The sequence below is a fragment of the Phascolarctos cinereus genome, unplaced genomic scaffold, assembly GCF_003287225.1.
Source record: "Phascolarctos cinereus isolate Bilbo 61053 unplaced genomic scaffold, phaCin_HiC Scaffold_5;HRSCAF=322, whole genome shotgun sequence".
NCBI classification, from domain to species: Eukaryota; Metazoa; Chordata; class Mammalia; order Diprotodontia; family Phascolarctidae; genus Phascolarctos; species Phascolarctos cinereus.
In genome coordinates this window covers 299,415,954-299,433,031 of record NW_027555958.1, presented here as the reverse complement: position 1 = coordinate 299,433,031, position 17,078 = coordinate 299,415,954, and the positions used below count along the sequence as shown (strand labels likewise).

The window sequence follows — 17,078 nt, the reverse complement described above, 5'->3', positions numbered from 1 at the left end:
AAAAAAATATTTTGATAACTGTATTTCCAGATAAATGATTTCCTTTTGAATCTTATGTATTTTTAAACATTTTTTTCTTAGACAAGGTCTCTAGGCTTCACTAGACCGCCAAGGGGGTCTGTAACACAAAAAAGGTTAAGAACCCCTGCCCTAGTGGAAAGGCTGGAAAGGCCAAGGAATAGTAGGCACACCAGTGGTAGGGGATGGAATTGGAGTATGGGAAGGAAGGTACCTCTGGTCCCCAGCACAATCCTACCTTCTCCAATTCCCGAAGGCTAGCTGCAAAGCTGCTAGAGTCAGGTCGGTAGAGAGGACATTGAAGGTGCTGGGTGGGTTGGTTATGTAGGGATTCAGTAGCTCGGATGGGTACAATCCGGGGAAATGCATCTGCAGGGCAACAGAGGTCATCTGTTCACTCCCCCCAAAACAGATATTAATTTCTGGGGGTGGGGCAAAGCATTAGAGGCTAAGCTGGAAAAGGGAAAAAAGCCAAAGCAGTAGGAGAGAGCTGGATGGACCAAAGAAAGCTGTGTGGGCTTATGTGAGCTGTGAAGGCTAGTGAAGATGGGCTGGGGTCTTTTACCCCACCAGAGGAACAAGGGAGCAACTCACTAACCTGACTAAGGTGACTACTTCAGTGGCTTCACCAGCCTAGAGCAGATTCCAACTTCTCCCACATCGAGGTAAAGTTCCAGGTAAAACAGCCTTGGAAATAAGTCACTCGCCTACTTGCCCAGGAAGAGTAACAATTTACGCCAGGCAAGTAGAAAAGAATGTTCAACTCATTCATTTTATTTCCTAGTAGGCTGGCAAAAGTGGGTATTGGCTGCTAAATCTTTGGTACTTATTTACCAGGCTGCAGTAAAAACCAAAAGCTTAGAAAAACCACAGTACTATTCATGACCAGTTATTCATAAAGCCCTTCCACTATTACAAGAGAAGATTTGGGCAACTATGCAAGGCCTAGTAACAAACAGGGAAAATTCAATAAGGGGACCCCAATTCCTAATAAAATCTGATTCACTCACAAAAGAAAGATGTTAAAGAAAGGACAGCTCAGACTCACTCCTAGCAGTCTAGCCTAGCCAAGGGGGCAAGACTCAAGTTTTCTTACAATTTTAGATTTTTCAAATAGAATCCCTCCCTTCTTCCACTCAACCCCAGCTCCAGCCTCCACTCCCACCCCGAACTCCCTCCCCCTCCCTACCCAGGGTTAATCATACCACATGCCCTACTTTCTCAAGTCTTGCCACTAAAGCTAAGCTGACCTGGGGCATGGGGCGGAGGAGGTGGAGGCAAGGGAAAGGACTGCAGGGAAGACCCCATCGGAGCCACTAGGACAGATGTAGGCAGCGTCCCACTGATATCATCTAGAAGAGAGAACAAAAGTAAGCAGTTCAGAAATGCAAGAACAGAGTCAGCAGTGAGGATAGCAAGCAACAGGATAACCCCTAAAGCAATCTGGGCTAATCCTTCCATCTTGCCTTTGAAGGCAGATTCCTGCAACTACCTCAACCTGGTTGGCATTTAAATGCAGATTGGGAGAGAGATTTGGGTAGAATGTGTTTGGGAAAGTAATGATTCTATTTCTAAAGTAGCTCGGTGGCAAGAGACCCAAGGAAGGGCAGAAATAAAAAATTCAAGTCGATACAGCAGCAATGGTACCACAACATGCAAGAACTCCAGCTTCAGGGAGGCAAAGGAAGAGAACTAGGATAGGGAAGAAACCAGAGAGTCCAATATTGGGAATCCATCAAAAGCTCACTTGCCTCCTACTAAAGTAAAACCTGTTGTTTGAGTACTCCTTCCACCCCCGCCTCCCAAAGGGCAGAAAAAAGTCAAGGGGAGAAGCACTGTACCTAGGAGGCTGAGGCTTCTTCGTGGAGGAGGAGGGGGAGTTGGAGGATGTGGAGAGGTCAGACCTCGCTGAGAAATGTCCACGTCCACAAGTGACACTGTTTCACCTGAGGGATTGATTCATGGAGCAAGCATGTTACAGAAAGCAAAGGCTGAAGGTCAAAAGCAAGCAAAGGTCAAGGATGGCTGGACAGGTCACAACTCTTGAAAAGTCCAAAGCTTATTTTGTAGGGCTTAAGTCTTTACTGCACAGTAATAAAATAATTTTAAACCAGGTTACCTATTTTGAATATTAAGCACAGAATAAGAGGCATTTGGGGAAATGACATACATGTAGGAATTCATAATCTAGGTTCTGTCATTAATTTGTGTAACCTTGGGGGAGGGAGATATACAAACAACATACACATAAATCCTATTTATCACAATTCATATTCACAGACTCCTACGCCAAATAAGCATCAGTTTGGAAAATAAAGCAAGGCACATGCTATAAGTCTGTAGGAAGGAAGAGACACAAAACAATTTGTAAGAAAAACACTGGCAAGGGTAACAAAAGGAAAAGATCCCAAACCACCAACCAATTTTTTCCTCCTAGATGACTCTGATTTTTACAGAGCACTTTGCCATCAGTCTTTTTTTTTTTAAATCTCAGATTAATCCAAAAAACTAAAACCACATAGGCTGAAAACCATATCCAAAACCCTAAACGTCACAACAGCTACAAGAACACTTCAGTAGGATCTTGGTGAAACGATGTTGGTTTCATTCAGAAGACAAAAATCAATCCCTCAGTTAAAAGAAGTGGTCAACATCTCTACCAGGATCAAAAGAATTAAATATAAGGACTGTTGTACTAACTCCTTCTTCCCCTCCCCACACCCTTATAGGAGCCAGAGAGACCCAAGTGGCTCCATAGAGTACTATGCACAAATCAAATTTGTCACCAAGAATCCCATCACTAACAACCTATTTTACTGATATGAAAACAAAGATGTCCCAGATGGTAAATATAAGTCATTTTTTACAAGACTGCATGCGAAATCAAGAAAGTTTTGGGAGTCTACACAAGAACTTTGACTCATAGAAATCTAAGCATTCTCAACTTCAAGGAGGGAGGGAGTAATTAATAACTGGAAGGAAACATTTATTATTTAATTTGAGGCTTGGGACAATGTGACATCATTTCTCATGTCACATACATAAGAAAACAACCTACTGTTCAGTTCTGACATTTCCTCGATACCACTTTACTAAGAAAAGGCATAAAATCTAGGACACTTCAAAAAGAGGAATTTCAAAAAGGTTTTTACTGATCAGTCCTTCTCACCAAAGCTGAATACAAAGTGCCAAACCACAAAAAATGTATGGCTTTATTTTGATAAAGACCATTCATCACTACAGCCTGTTTAAACAGAAGATTATCATCTTAACATCTATCATCTAACACCATCATCTTAACATGAGAAACAAAGACCTACCCTCTTTGGAGAGCCTCCTCACACAAACCAGAAAGCTGTTATCCACAGGACACCAGAGATCCCTTCCTGGATTCCTAACAGTGCTTTCTGCTAAAGCTACTACAATAGGAGTGACTTATAATGGACACAAAGAAGAACTCCCTATCAGCTGAAAGGTGGTTAGACACAAAAATAGGTAACATATGAGGACTATGTAATCCCCTTCACTAGAAGTCTTTAAAAACAGACTGCATAATCCTGAATCCAGTCTAGTTAATCCACAGACATTCCAAGACAGTGTGTCAAACTCAAACAGAAATAGGCCACATACTGACTTAGAAAACCACAAATATTAGATTGTATGTTTTATGTATAAAATAATGTATTGTATATGTTATATATGTATGTATCATACATGTTAGTATAATAACATGTTGTAGTTTTATTTATTTTGTCAAACATTTCCCATTACTTTCTGTTTTTGCTAGGCAATGGGATTAAGTGACTTGCCCAGGGTCCCACAGCTAGTAAGTGTCAAGTGCCTGAGGCTGGATTTGAACTCAGGTCCTCCTGACTCCCAGGCTAGTCTTCTATCTACTCCACCACCTAGCTGCCCCTCCCATTACATTTTAATCTAGTTTGGGCAGTAATTGAAGTTTTTCAGGCCTTGCTGACTCCCACTATAGTTCAGCTATAGGACCCTCCAATGGCTATTTTCTGTACTGTGATCATACAAATTGGCATTTCCTAATTTTAATCAGGAATTTTTTAATCCTCATGTTATAATAATGAATTTATGCATTTCATGGGGGGGGGCACTCCCTAATTATGGACATATGCCCTTTACCTCAAGCTACAAGCCTTCATCCTTCTTTATGTTTAATCAGTCCTGAAATTCTAGAATATACTAAATACCATAAAACAGGCCTTTCTATGGCCTACCCAGAAGGGCATTTCTGTGGCAGATCTCAGATCCACTCTTCCTTTTAGGTTGTCAAAAATCAATCAACAAATGTTTACTCATCACCTACCAGATACCATGCTAGATACTAGGTATAAACAGACAAAAATCAAAAAGTCCCTGCCCGCATAGAATTTACATTCTTTCAGGGGAAACAATATGCATGTGTATAAGGAGAAAGAAAATATATATACAAAGAAACTACAAGATAATGGGGGACAGGTGGTATTAGCCACTGGGGACATGGAAATCAGGAAAGGCCTCAAGAAGGAGGTAGTGCTGGAGCTGAGCTTTGAATGGAACTAGAGAATCCAAAAGGTGGAGGTGAGGAAGGAATATATTCCAGGTATGGGGGTCAACCTGTAGAAAGGCACAGTGCTGGGAGATGGAATGTTGTACGTGAGTATTAGCAACAAGGCTAAGTTAGCTAGACTGTAGAACATGTGATGTGTAGTGCTGTGTAATAAACTTGGAAAGGTAAACTGGAGCCAGATTTTGAAGGATCTAACACAGGAGTTTCTATTTTGTCCTAGAGGCCATAGGGAGCCAGTAGAGATTTGTGAAAAGGTGAGAAACTTGAGAGAGGAGGACCAACTAGCAGATTATTGTGACTGTCTTGGTGAGGTGTAATGGGGGCCCAGATTAGGGTGGTGGCAGTAGGAAGAAAGGGAGGGTTGCTTAGAGATATTGATAGTGAAAGCAGAAGCGATCAGAATGACAAGTAGACCTGGCTTACCTGTGAAGAAGGGGCTGAAGGAGACCGGAGAAAAGGCACTTTGAGTTCTTGTCAACCTGGGTTTCCTGGGAGGGGGAAAAAAAAAAAAAGAATGAGGGGAGAGAAAAAAAAAACCTGTGCATTGAATTCATTGGAAAACTCAATTTCAGATGCATTGAAAAACAAAAGAAATCCCTAGTCACTGTTGGTAAGAATCTTGTAATAAAGCCTAAAATTTAAAAGGTGGGGAAATGAAATAATTAAGCAGCTTTTTGAACAGATTTGGCTTCAGAATTCAATAGCCTACAAAGCAATAAGAAATCCCTCTGGATCTCTATCCATACCCCAGCACATTAAAAGAGTAAAATACCTTGAGTGGTAATTAGCAAATCCATTTCAGGAAGAAGGAATCTGATGCAGTCGATTTTCATATCAGAGCCAAGAAAGAGGCTCCAAACCTGAATGGAAGCCAGAGCATAGCATCGGTTTTCCCACTGGGGATTGCTGTTAGAATTGGAAGCCTTAAAAGATACCCATGGAATGAGCTTAGACTCGAGTACAGTACTACATGAGACACAAGTAGTTTTCAACTACTTTTGCACAAATAAACCAGGAGGTCTCCAAGCCCTCAAGAAAGGCCGAGGGGAACAGTCAAATTGAAAATCTTAAGCATCAATTAACAAGTGAGCTCCCACAGTGAGCTGGGCATAGTCCAGAACCCAAAGAGACCAATCCTTGTCCTCTCTGAACTGCTCAGGGATGACACGTGCCAGTAGATGCGCTGCTTTCTTTAACTTTTCCCAACAGGCATTTTCTCGAATCTAGAAACAGCCCCATCACCTGTCCATCACTGGCTCACACTGAAAGGATTCTCACCCTGTTTTACCTCACTGAAATTAATGAAGGACAGAGAAAAGTTTATTATAAATCCATTTCTAGACTGGATATTTTTCTCCCCTAACCCACATCTTTCCCCCACCCTTCCTGCTCTTATTTTCTCAAATACTTTCCTGGTATTAAGGCTCTTCATCAGCATTATCCTCTACTCCAAGAAGTTATCTTTACAAAGTGAAGAACTTGGAATTCCCTCCTGGGCACCAACCTGAAAACAAACTCTCTCCTGAGAAACATCACAGAAAAGCTGAGTTTATAGTTATACCTCAGTTGACCTGGCTTCTCAATAATAAACTAGAATATTCCAGAAGGCTCTAATAAAGAGAAACCCATACTTGGAATGGGTTTTGCTCCTCATCTCTGCCTCTCAGACTCTGGTTTCTTTCAAGACTCTGCTTAAATGAAATCTTCTATATGAAGCCTTTTCCAATCCCCACCCCCCCGCTCTCTACCTCCTAGAAATACCCTATATCCATTTTATATATGTTATATGCATACTTACATGTATATATGTTTTAAAACGGCAAAGCCAAAGAAGTCAGCTTACCTTCCCCCCCTAAATGCTCAATCCCAAATCTAAGCTGGTTTTAATGCTGGCCCATTAAAAAAAAGATCTCTTTGAAAGGAAAACTGTTTTACACACACACACACACACACACACACACACACACACACACACACAAACACACAAAGTTATAGAGGTGTCATAAGTTATAGAAGAGTCATATGCTGAAAAAGCAAGCTCCTTTAAGGCAGGTGTCCCTCCCCCTCCTTTTTTGTTTTTACTATCTCCACCACCCAGCTCAGTGCTTTGCATGTAACAGACCCTGTTGATTCTTTCTCCATATCATCTCTCCCATCTGTCCTCTTCTCTCTAATCACACCCACTGCCACCTCCTGGACTTCTGCAACAGCTTCTTAATTGGTCTCCCTTACTCAACTCTCTCCCCTCTCACACATTCTGCACACAACTGCCCAAGTGATTTTTTTCTAAAGTGCATTTCTAATCATGTTTCTCTCCTACTTAAAATCCAGTGGCTCCCTATCACCTCCAAGACCAAATACAGTTAAAGTCAGACTAGCCTTCTTGTTGTTCTTCATATACATTCCATCTTCAATCTCTATGCCTTTGCATAGACTCCTCATGCCTAAAATACACTCTGCCTTAACTCTAAGGATTATAAGAAATCCCTAAGTTTTCTTCACAAGTCAGCTCAAATGCCACCTCTCACTTGACTCCCACCCCAGCTGTTAGTGTCTGTCCACTCCAATTACCTTTTACCATGTACATAAATGTGTTCCTATCAGCCCTGAGAGACTATAACCTAAGGAACCACCACATCCTTGCCTCCTTTATAGGAGGACCGTCCCAGCCAATGTAAAACAGATGCCACTATCCCCACATCTTCAAAACAAAATAATGAAACCACACTGTAAAGACCTAAGAAGGAAAACTGAGAAGCTGTCTAGTTTCCACAACCTGGCTATTTTTCAGTCCTTCCCCATAACGTCACTCCATACTGGGAACAGACACATACTCTGACTTGATGCACACGCTGTACAACCCACCTGCATATTCAGTTGGCTATATAAAAAAGATCAGCAGTGCTTATCATGTTGCCTATAGCTCAGTTCTAACACGCAGTCCTCCTTAAAGGAAGATTTAATTCCAGTGAATAGACATGTATCTTCAAGTCTGCCGCAGAGCTTCTAGAATGATTTTTTAAAAAATAACTTGGGGGCACAACATTAAACTCAGTAAGCAAAAATCTAAAGCATTGGCCTTTCAAAAGGTTCACACCTCAGCCATTTGGCCATTTGCCTTTTTCCAAAGAAAACTACATTTACTCTGCCATCTGCCCATGCTGGAGACTATAGTCTCTTTAGTGCCAAACCCTGAGGAACAGCAGTACCCCAAATGCACACATCTTGTGGAGGCCTTCTCACTTCAGCTATCTTCTCGCCCCCACATTTTAGAAACCAAGAGGAGGAGGAGGAGGAGGAGGAGGAGGGTAATTTCGAGGATCTGGAATTCAACAAGCATGGAACAGAAAGAGTACACGAACTTAAGATTAGGCTCAGTCATTCAAAAGCCCCTAACAGTTTCACCTCATAGACTTCTCTTATTCAGAGAATACATGGCTAGGGGAGGTAGAAAACAACTGAGGCTGAAAATTCACTTCCTAATAAATGTCTCTCCAGGAAACCACCCAATTAAAGATCATCCTGGGCAAGATGTACCAGGTTTAGGGACCAGCATTAATGTATCAGCAACCTAGTTGGGACTCTCAACAAATGTACCATTTTTGTCCATATCATTTCCTCTCCCAGGTCATTTAAGCAATGTGCCAGGATGCATAGCAATGTCATTATGTCCTTGCCAGAAACAGAAAATGTGTAGGGAGAATAGAGCAGGTATGGAGGAGAGTGGGGCAGGCAATGGTGAGAATTCAGCTGGTTGAACAGGATGGAAGTTAATAAAGTTCTGGGCATACTACTCACCAGATGTAGGCTAGTTGCACTTATAAGGTGATTCCACAATCCAAATCACTAATTTTGTTGCAGCAAATTTATAGGCATGTCATAGCTTTAAACAAGGGTAAGAAGAAATGTTATAGCATAGAACGAGCCAATGAAAGGTTTTGTCTATGGCTAAATACAGGTCATCTGTCATTTCCTCATCCATCTCCTACATACTCTCTAAGGTACACATACCCACTTGAAAAATAAGAGTCAAAAAAATAGTAAAGTTGATCAATGGCAAGAATGAAATACACAAGACCCAGAAGCAATCAAATATAGTGGCAGTGACTATACAAGGACTCCTACAACTAAGTTAAGAAATCAATTTTCAACAAAAACTACTTGCTGAGAAAACTGAACAATCTGGAAGAAATTAGGCTTAGACTGTTTCATACCATATACCACGATGTTACAAAAGGAAACAACCCAAATATAAAAGGTCACATCAGAAACAAACTGGAGAAGGAAGATACCTTTCACAAACATGACTAGACGAAGAGGTCTTAACCAATAAAGGAATAAAAGGGATCTCATTAGATAAAATGGACAAATTTGTCCCGCATTTTGCACAAAATCAAGGCAATTAAAATTCAAAGGGAAATGGTGAACTGGGAAAACATCTTTGAAACAAATTTCTCTAGTAAAGGTCTAATATCCAAGGTGTATAGGGAATGGATACAAATATATAAGAACTAGAGCCAGTCTCCAATAGATAATGATCAAAGGATATGAAGAAACAGTTCTCAAAAGACAGAAGTTATCAACAACCATAAGAAAATATGCTTCAAAACACTAGTAAGAGAAATGCAGATTAAAATTCTGAAGTTCCATCTTACACCCAGATGGGCAAAAATGGAAAAAAAAAAGGAAAATTAAAATAGCTGGGAAGGACTTTGAGAGGGCAAAGTAATACTAATGCACTGATATGGTCTGTGGATTGATCTAAATATTCTGCAAAGAAATTTGTAACTACACCTAAAGTTACTAAATTTCGAATACCATTTGGCCCCAGTTTTACTACTATTAAGCAAATACCCCAAAGAGATCAAAGCGGAAAATAAAGGATTCTTATGTACAGAGATATTTATACAACACTTTTTTTTTAACAAAAAACTGGAAATGAAGGTAATGTCCATCAACTGGGGAAAGAGATGAACATGGTTATGTGTATGCAATGAAATATTATTAGGCCATTATGAAAAGGATGAATTTAGAGAAAACCAGAAGACCTGCACGAATACTGAGGTAAAGTGATCAGAATCAGGAATCTATAGAATACCATACAGGAAGACAACTCTGAAAGAAATAAGAAGGGGCAGCTAGGTGGCACAGTGGATAAAGCACTGCCCCTGGAGTCAGAAGGACCTGAGTTCAAATCAGACCAGACACTTGACACTTACTAGCTGTGTGACCCTGGGCAAGCCACTCAACCCCAACTGCCTTCCAAAAAAAAAAAAAAAGGACTTAAAAAAAACTAAAAGACATAAGAACTCTGATTAATGAAATGATCAATCAGGACTTCAGAAGACTGCCAATGAAACATGTTCTTCTACCTCTTGGCATAGAGGTGATGGACTAGAGGTGCAGAAAAGGAATATTAAGAAGAATATATTTTCTGCCAGGACCAATGTGTGAATTAGTTTTGCTTGACTCTACTTATAAGAGATTTGGAGTTTTGTAGAGGGAGGCAAAGATTGATAATGACCAAAAAAAAAATGTATCAATGAAACATTATTTCAAAAAATGCACAGAATGAAATTCAGAAGGATATAAAGATAAGTCAATAAGCATTTATTAAGTGCCAAGCACCAAGCTAAGTGCAAGGAATATAAATACAAGGGAAAAAGAAAGTCCCTAACTTCAAGGACCTACTCTAATGTAAGGGGAAGACAATCCATAAAAGAAAAGTGAAAGGGGTTGGGGAGTAGGAAGGTATCCACGGTAAAGAAAGAAATTTGGAGAGTCAGGAGAAAAACATGGGGCAGCGTTGGCATCACTGGATTAAATTTAATATATACTTTTCATAAAGTTGGACAAGAAAGATTCATGGTTTCACATACAATCCTTTTTTTCCCCCTGTTCACATATATGGAAATGTTTGTGTATATTTACACTTGTCAAGTTTATAATAAAAAAAAATTTAAACAACTAAAAATAATCACCAACCTATGCTGTCATACACAAACCCCCAAGCTTTACAGCCCAGGAATATCTTGATCCCTTATGAAGTAATGAGTGCAAAGAGAGAAAAGCCACACAAAAAGGCACAAAAATCCTGGGGTTCATGTTCAATTCTAACACAAAGGCCTCTGTCCAGCAAGGTAAGATTCAAAAATTCTCATGAACCAACTCCAGGTACCCAATGATGGAACTTTCACGGAAAATCAAATACGAAGTGTCAAAGTTTAGAGTCTTACAGTAAGGGTGTGTCATTTCTGGGTGTGAAAAACCTAAGACTTATGTCCATACATGGAAAGAATCTTCCTAAAGTCATATATCAAGCTCTAATGGGGGATGATAACCATAATGGAGATGACAGAAAACAGCTTTAGGATCGACAGGATGACAGAACCAAAATGACAAGCTTTGCAGATAGAGAGTCAAATTATTTGGAATGTCACAATGGAATTCAGAAATAGAACCCTTGGACAATGACTACTGCAAGGAAACATGAAGATTTCATAAATTTTCAGATCTCTTCATGACAGCAGGGCCCCAAACTGGTACCAAAGCAGATTAGCATCTCTTCCTCAAACACATATAAAAAGAACAAAGTATTGTAATTATGCTGTCTCTACCCACCCTCCACCTCAATTCCATGATTATGGAGACCGTCAAAAATGGTATCAGCTAGTTCCTAAAGGAATTCGGCCTAAAAGAACACAAAGGAACACATGGCACCAGATTTCAAATGTGTGTGTATCTGGAAGGTAATTTAGGAAGGCCAGAAAAGGGCAGGAGCAGGCTAACAGGACATTAAGTAATGCCACCCTCCTCCTTCTTCCAAATCCAAAGGGCAACCATTTCAACACATTTTAAATGGATTAGGGTATTTCTCCAGCTTTTCTGAAACAATGTTCTATCCAGACTTAGGCCATATGTGGTAGCTTTGCTGTTCCCACTCCAATATTTGTGTTATAAATCCTAGCCTGATTCCTTGGAATGAAATTTGATGAGCTAGTGGGGTCCATTTCTTTCTTAACTTGAACTGTACTCACTAAAAAGACGATGATCCTAAACACAAAGGTCTCAGAATGCAAGGTGGTAAAAACCATGCAGCAGTTTTGAAGGCATTTTAAAAGAACTAAAGTTGTTGCTTAGTGCCAGGATATTAAAAAAAAAGTGCTAAGCCAGGTGAAATAGCTTGTGGTAATTGCATTAGAGTCAATTTCTGTAAGAGAAGAGGGGAGGGGGTGGAAAGAATGGAGAATGAAGAGATACTAGCAAACATGCCCAGAGGTTAGTAAAAAGCCAAACTATGCCCCAGTGAAAGCACAGGCCCATAATTAACTCCAGCCATGAAATAGGGAAACAAAACATCTACCCTTTGGCTAGAAGTTCAGGTGTTTGATCTCTACCAAGTCTCACAGATTCAAAGAACCCATAACCTTACTTACTTCTCTTCCCCTAACAAGGCTGTATTGAGAGTTGGGCTAATAAGATCTATAGAAATCACAGCTACCAGGAACAGACTTTTAACAAGTCTCTCACAGCTGTGAAGCTGCCAGTAAGACTGGCACATCATAAGCTATGGGAAATATGACAAGCAGCACCACAGCCAAGCACTTAAAAAGGACTTAACTTCTACTGCGATCATATCCTTAGCTTTCCTTCCAAACAGCACAAGATTTTGCTGCTGAGATTAATCTCTCATTTTGGAAATGGGACACACAAAGGAGGTAGGAACTTGCCCAAGGTTACCAAACTGATGTTGGAAATGAAGCAGGCATCTTAAATTCAGACAACCAATCCAGCACTTTCACCAAATGGCCATTGCATAACATTGGACATGTTCACATTCAACAACTACCTCAATACCTCTGTCACAAAGTCCCTGGACCAAAAAACATAATTCTCCGGTATCCTGAGCTAAGCCTCTTTGCTGAGCAATCTGCTTTGTAGCAGAAATCTTCATTATGCTCACTGTGAGAGTTGGAGCCAGAACACCCAAAGGTCATTAAATTCTGCTACCAAAGGCAAAAGCCATGTAACAATATATGCAATTTCTACTCTCAAATTTGTTGGATGTAGCAGCTAATTTCATGCCACACCTCATATTTGGAGATTCTGGAATCATAGACCCAAGTTCTGGTCAATAAAGAAAGGTAATACATAAACCACAAGAACATTAGCAAACTATCTTATGTCATTACACTTGGCTCGACTCTCCTACCAACCCCTACCATTGATGAAAATCTAATTTTCACTAGTAAGTAGAGCTGCAAGTGCATAACCCACCACAAAAAGCTGTTTCAGCAACCACACTTCAAGACCTCAGTTCCCAACATTAATCCATTAAAGATACTTAAGGGGCAAACATTCACCAAACTAAAGGGGGGAAATGCACTGACAGCTCTTTTAGAAACAAGTATGACCCTATCTCCAAGGGGAACAGAGAGCAAGGTTGTTCAAAAGTAGCAGCAAAGTCAAATCAACCTTACACTCCTATCTCCTTCTAGAAAAAATGAACTTCACCAAAACGAGGACAATACCAAATGTGCAAACAGAGGTTTCTGCTCAGACCACCACCTATTGCCTCAACCCTACCTTCTTCACTTCCTGCCATATGTCCCTGGCTTATTCCAGTACAATGGAGATTTCCTCAGGAATATGTCACTCATAAGCTACATATACCAGTATGTGTATAGATATAGATATAGATATAGATATAGATATAGATATAGATATAGATATAGATATAGATATAGATATAGATATAGATATAGATATATAGATATATAAAATCCAACACCCAGAAAGTGAAACCATAATAGCAGTCCCCACAGGAGAAGCTGCCATGCTAAGCACTACAGTACTAATGTTAAGTCAGCCATATCTTTAAAAGAAAATTCCACCTCCATTAAGAAAATTGGGGCAGCTAGGTGGCAATGGATAGAGCACTGGCCCTGAAGTCAGGAGGACCTCAGTTCAAATCCGACCTCACACCAAACACTTGACACTTACTAGGTGTGTGACCCTGAGCAAGCCACTTAACCCCAATTGCCTTTTTAAAAAAAAGAAAGAAATTAAGGAAATTAAAGTCCTTTTCTAACCAGAATTTCCATCAACTGATCCACAATTAGATGGCCAATGCACCAGAATGGATCTCTTAACAGCATACTTGGGGAACTTAAGCAAGTTTCCAAAACTAAAGTTCTAGCCTAGTTTCAAGAGGTTTCAAACTGCCCTACCTTATGACCCTAACTATTAGGCAAGCAAGTGACCTCTAGACTGCACTAGGAAACACCTCTGAAGAAATGGGAGAAACATACAAAACCCAGTCCCAAAAGACCATACATCCAGAGAAACTACTCATTAAATAGTCAGAGAGGAAGGATGGAGATCGCTGTATTGAAACTTAAGACCAAGAACAGGTCCTATCAAGACCTGAATCCAGGATTTACTGGCTAATTGAGAAGTCTTAAGTGCAGGGGAGACTTCAGAGCTTGCTCCTCTACCAATCAGTTACTGTAATTCACTAACAGTCCTAGAAGGGTAAGAGGATATGCCATTCTTACAGTCTTATTCATTTTGACCTAGTCCCTGGAATCTCAAGAAGATCCCATTAGGGGAAGGGGAAAAGGGAAAAAGAAAGAGAGCAAGGGGAAGAATGAGGGAAGAGGTAGGGAAGGGTCTCCCCTCTCGGGGAAGAAAGGAGGAAAGGAGGAAGAGGGGGAAGAAAAGGGGGAGGGGGAAAGAGAAGAGAGAGGTGAGAGGAGGAAAGAGGGGGGAGAGAGGAAGAAAGAGGGGGGTGAGGAAGGAAGAAGAGGGAAAGAGGAAGAAAAATGGGAGAGGAAGGAAGAGGGAAAGAGGAGGGAGAAGGGGGATGGCAGAGGAGGGGAGAGAGGAGGAGGGAGAAGGGGAGAGGGGAGAAGAGAGGGAGGGAAAAGAGAGGGTATAGAGAGGATACAGAGGGGGGCAGAGAAGGGGGGACGAGAGCGGAGAGAGGATGAAGAGAAGGGAGAGAAAAGAGTGAGAGGCGGAAGAGAAGGGAAAGAGAGGAGAGAAAAGGAAGAGAGGGGAGAAACGGGTGAGGTGTAAGAGAGGAAGAGGGAGGCTAGGGTAAGGGACAAGAGCGGAATCTGACAACCAACGCCCCCCTACTCCTTCCCGTCAGCAGGCTCACCTCCCCGCCTCTGGCTCCCGGGCCCTGGAGCCTCCCACGTCGGTCAGACTCACAGAAGAGCCAGCCAACTCCCCCGGAGGCCTCTTGCCGGCCGCATCCCCGCTGGCAGAGGCCCCGTTACAACTCTTCGTGCGGAAGAGACGACTGAGGCGGATTCTGAGCGAGCCTTTGCGAGAGGTGCCCAGAGGCGGCCGGAGGGGCGCCGAGAGCTGCTGCTGCGGGGGCGGCGGGGGCTCCACTCTGGAGGGCCGCCCCGGGGGCACCAGGTCCTGCAGCGGGAAGGGCGCGGGCGGCAGCTCGGGGACCAGGGGCTGCAGAGACGCTGATCGGCCGCCGCCTCCTCCTCCGCCCGCCCCCCGGCCGGGGCTGCTGAGCTCCTCCTCGGAGCAGCTGTTCGTCTCCAGGCTCTCAGCCTCCGACTCCAGCGCCTCCAGCACTAGCAGCGCGTCGCTCGTCTCCGTGGGGTCCTCTCGGGCCTGCGGAGCCGCGGCGGGCGGTGGGGGCTGCGGCCCGGACAGCTGCGGGGCGCACGGGCAGCTACCCTCGGCGGGCCCCGGGCCCTTGCCGGCCGGCCCCAGACCCAGCGCTGCCAGGTGGGCCTCCAGCCCCGCGGCCGCCGCTGCCGCCGCCGCCGGGCCCCAGCCCCGCTCCAACCCCAGCCCCAGGCCCAGCCCCAACCCCAGCCCCGGCGGTAGGGCCTTGGGGTCCAGGGTGCAACGGTGCCGGGGGCACAGCAGCTCCGAGGGCCCCGGCCCAGGTCCCGCCGCCGCCGCCGCCTCCTCCTCCTCCGGCGGCCGCCCTACGTTGCGGAACACCATCAGCTGCGGCGGCCGGGAATTCCGGGGCCCCGGCCTCGGCAGGAAGGGCGGCGGCGGCGGCGGCGGGACCGGGCTCTGGGCCGGGGGCAGCGGATGGGGTCCATGGCCCGGGGCCGGCGGCGGCAGCGGCAGTGGCGGTGGGGCCGGCTCCGAGGCCGCTTCTCCGTAGCCCAGCAGGCGGCTCAGGACGCGGTACGAGGCCGCCGCTGCCGCTGCCGCCGCCGCCGCCGCCTCGCCGTCCCGGAGCTCGGCCCCCTGCATCGGGGAAGGCGGGAGCGAGGCGCGGAGCGAGGGACCGCTGGGGACTAGGCTGGGCCCCGCCGGAGCCCCGCCCGCCGCGGCCCCGGTAGCGGGAGCGACAGCGCCAACGGCCGCTGCGGCCTCCGCTTCATCGAGCGCGGCGGCGGCGAGGAGGAGGAGGAGGAGGAGGAGGAGGAGGAGGAGGAGGAGGAGGAGGCGGGGACGGAGAAGAGAGAGGAGGAGGAGGAAGAGGCGGTGGCAGCAAGAGGGAGGGAGGGAGGGGGCGGGGGCTCATGGGAGAAGGGGAAGCACAGACCGGGTGCCCAGCGCGAGCCCAGCCGCGCGCCGCCTCTGTAAGCTACCCCCGCCCCGGCTCTATCGTCACTTCCGTGAGACGTCAGGCCAAGCCACGCCCTCCTCTCATGCTGTCCTTCCCTAAGCTTATATGCAACTTCCTCTTTCGCCAGGATTGTAGCAGTGTCAGGGTTCGGGACACATACTTGTGAACTGGCTCGCGCCGAGGCTTGTGTTTCGCGACTGACGTCACTTTCCCCTCTTTCTACCTTCCACCCCGCTCTAGACTAAAAGTCCCATGCTTTTTCATTGGTACGTGGTCTTCGAAGCCAACATGTTCCATCCTTTTCCAGTATTCTCGTTCTTATTCTCTCTCTCTCCCCCTTCCTTTCTCTCCCTCCCCATCTCTCTTTCCCCTGTATCTGTTTTCTTCCCTTTTCTTCTCTGTCACCTTTCTATCCTTTCCCACTCTCCCCCATACTTTCTCTCTTCACCTTCTCCCTCTCTCCTCTCCTTTCTATCCTTTCCCACTCTCCCCCCCACTTTCTCTTTCTCTCTTCTCCCTCTCTCCTCTCCTTTCTATCCTTTCCCACTCTCCCCCCTACTTTCTCTCTTCTCTCTCCACTTTCTCCTTCTCCCCTTTCCTTTCTATCCTTTCCCACTCTCCCCCTACTTTCTTCTCTCTCTACCTTCCCTCTTTTCTCTCTTCCCTCTCCCTTTCTAACCTCCCTTCCCTGGAATTGGAACTTTCCACTCCCCCTCAAAAAAGAAGAAGGAAAAGGCAGGCAAAGTCAAAGAAAGGTTCAAAAGTGTCAACTTCTCACCTAACTTGGCCAGGTCTGTAGATCTGCCTGCCTCTGAAAGGGACCTCAGATCTAGTTCAACTGCCTCATTTCACAGATGAGGAGACTGAGGTCCTGGGAATTCTAAGAGACTTGATCAGTTATCTGAAGGGAGAATTGGGCCCAAG

At 44.3% G+C, this 17,078-nt stretch overlaps 1 protein-coding gene across 4 annotated transcripts in view; it reads right to left on the bottom strand.

Moving 5' to 3' along the window:
• Nucleotides 1-16,060, bottom strand: part of SOCS7 (suppressor of cytokine signaling 7) — a 40,042-nt gene extending 23,982 nt beyond the window's left edge. For 2 of the 4 annotated variants that reach the window (XR_013487207.1, XM_020997506.2), the window contains exons 1-5: nucleotides 14,757-16,058; nucleotides 5,015-5,079; nucleotides 1,860-1,964; nucleotides 1,269-1,370; nucleotides 257-387 (exon numbers count right to left, since the gene is read on the bottom strand). Coding sequence is in view for 3 of the 4 variants with exons in the window: in XM_020997506.2 (XP_020853165.1) it covers nucleotides 257-387; nucleotides 1,269-1,370; nucleotides 1,860-1,964; nucleotides 5,015-5,079; nucleotides 14,757-15,835 (1,482 nt within the window). In the remaining variant the exon portion in view is untranslated. Of the gene's footprint in view, nucleotides 1-256; nucleotides 388-1,268; nucleotides 1,371-1,859; nucleotides 1,965-5,014; nucleotides 5,080-14,756 lie in introns of all 4 variants that reach the window. The other 2 variants (XM_020997508.2, XM_020997509.2) reach the window with 2 other exon arrangements.
• Between the last annotated feature and the right edge of the window lie 1,018 nt (nucleotides 16,061-17,078).